At 38.9% G+C, this 718-nt stretch overlaps 1 protein-coding gene across 1 annotated transcript in view; it reads left to right on the top strand.

Annotated features, from left to right (window-relative positions):
* LOC107636722 overlaps window positions 347-718 on the top strand; it is a 1,909-nt gene continuing 1,537 nt past the window's right edge. Inside the window, exon 1 of the mRNA XM_021121344.1 lies at window positions 347-718. Coding sequence (XP_020977003.1) covers window positions 450-718 — 269 coding nt within the window. The 5' untranslated portion in view covers window positions 347-449.

Genomic DNA, 718 nt, shown 5'->3' with positions numbered 1-718 from the left:
CTAGGAATATACATCATAGACCAAAAATATTTTAATTTAATCTTGGGAATTTAAAGAATTTTCTAAGAAATTCTTTGTTAAAGAAACAAATATATTAAAATTCGAAGAATATTTTTCGCAAGGAACATCAATTTTGAAAAATGCAGTTAAATGAATTTATAATCTTTAAACGAAGGTATTGAGTAATGTTAATGTGTTCGGATAAAATAATTATCTTTGTTAATACACTTCATATTATTATAAAATTTAAAATACCAAACCAAAATAATTATTTTATCATTAATTGAATCATGAATAAAATTTTTAACATAGTGTTATCTACTCATTTACAGGAAGAGTGATCTCTCTCTCTCTCTCTCTCTCCATATTCTCATAACCTTTCCTCACAAGTAACAACCGTTCCCTCGCTTTTTCACATTTCCCTTTCTGCCCTTTGTGGTTTGTTCGTTATGGCTGAGAATTTGGACGACGGTGAGTTTTGGCTTCCGCCGCAGTTCCTCGACGACAACGACGACGACGAAACGGCCTCGTTCCCCTCGAACGAAGACTCGCTGTACCACTCTAGTGGCGACGACTTTGTGTTTCCCTTCGGCTCCTCCACCGGGGCCGCTTCCTCTGACCTAAGCTCTCCCATCAGTGGCTCCAGCGAGACCGAGAGCGACGAGGACGACCATCTCCACCGAGTCGCCGAGTTGACTCATCGAGTCGCTCACTCAAC

This window comes from Arachis ipaensis, chromosome B04 (genome assembly GCF_000816755.2).
Source record: "Arachis ipaensis cultivar K30076 chromosome B04, Araip1.1, whole genome shotgun sequence".
Classification (NCBI taxonomy): domain Eukaryota; kingdom Viridiplantae; phylum Streptophyta; class Magnoliopsida; order Fabales; family Fabaceae; genus Arachis; species Arachis ipaensis.
The sequence above is the reverse complement of the archived record's forward strand: the minus strand, read 5'-3'. Positions and strand labels throughout refer to the sequence as shown.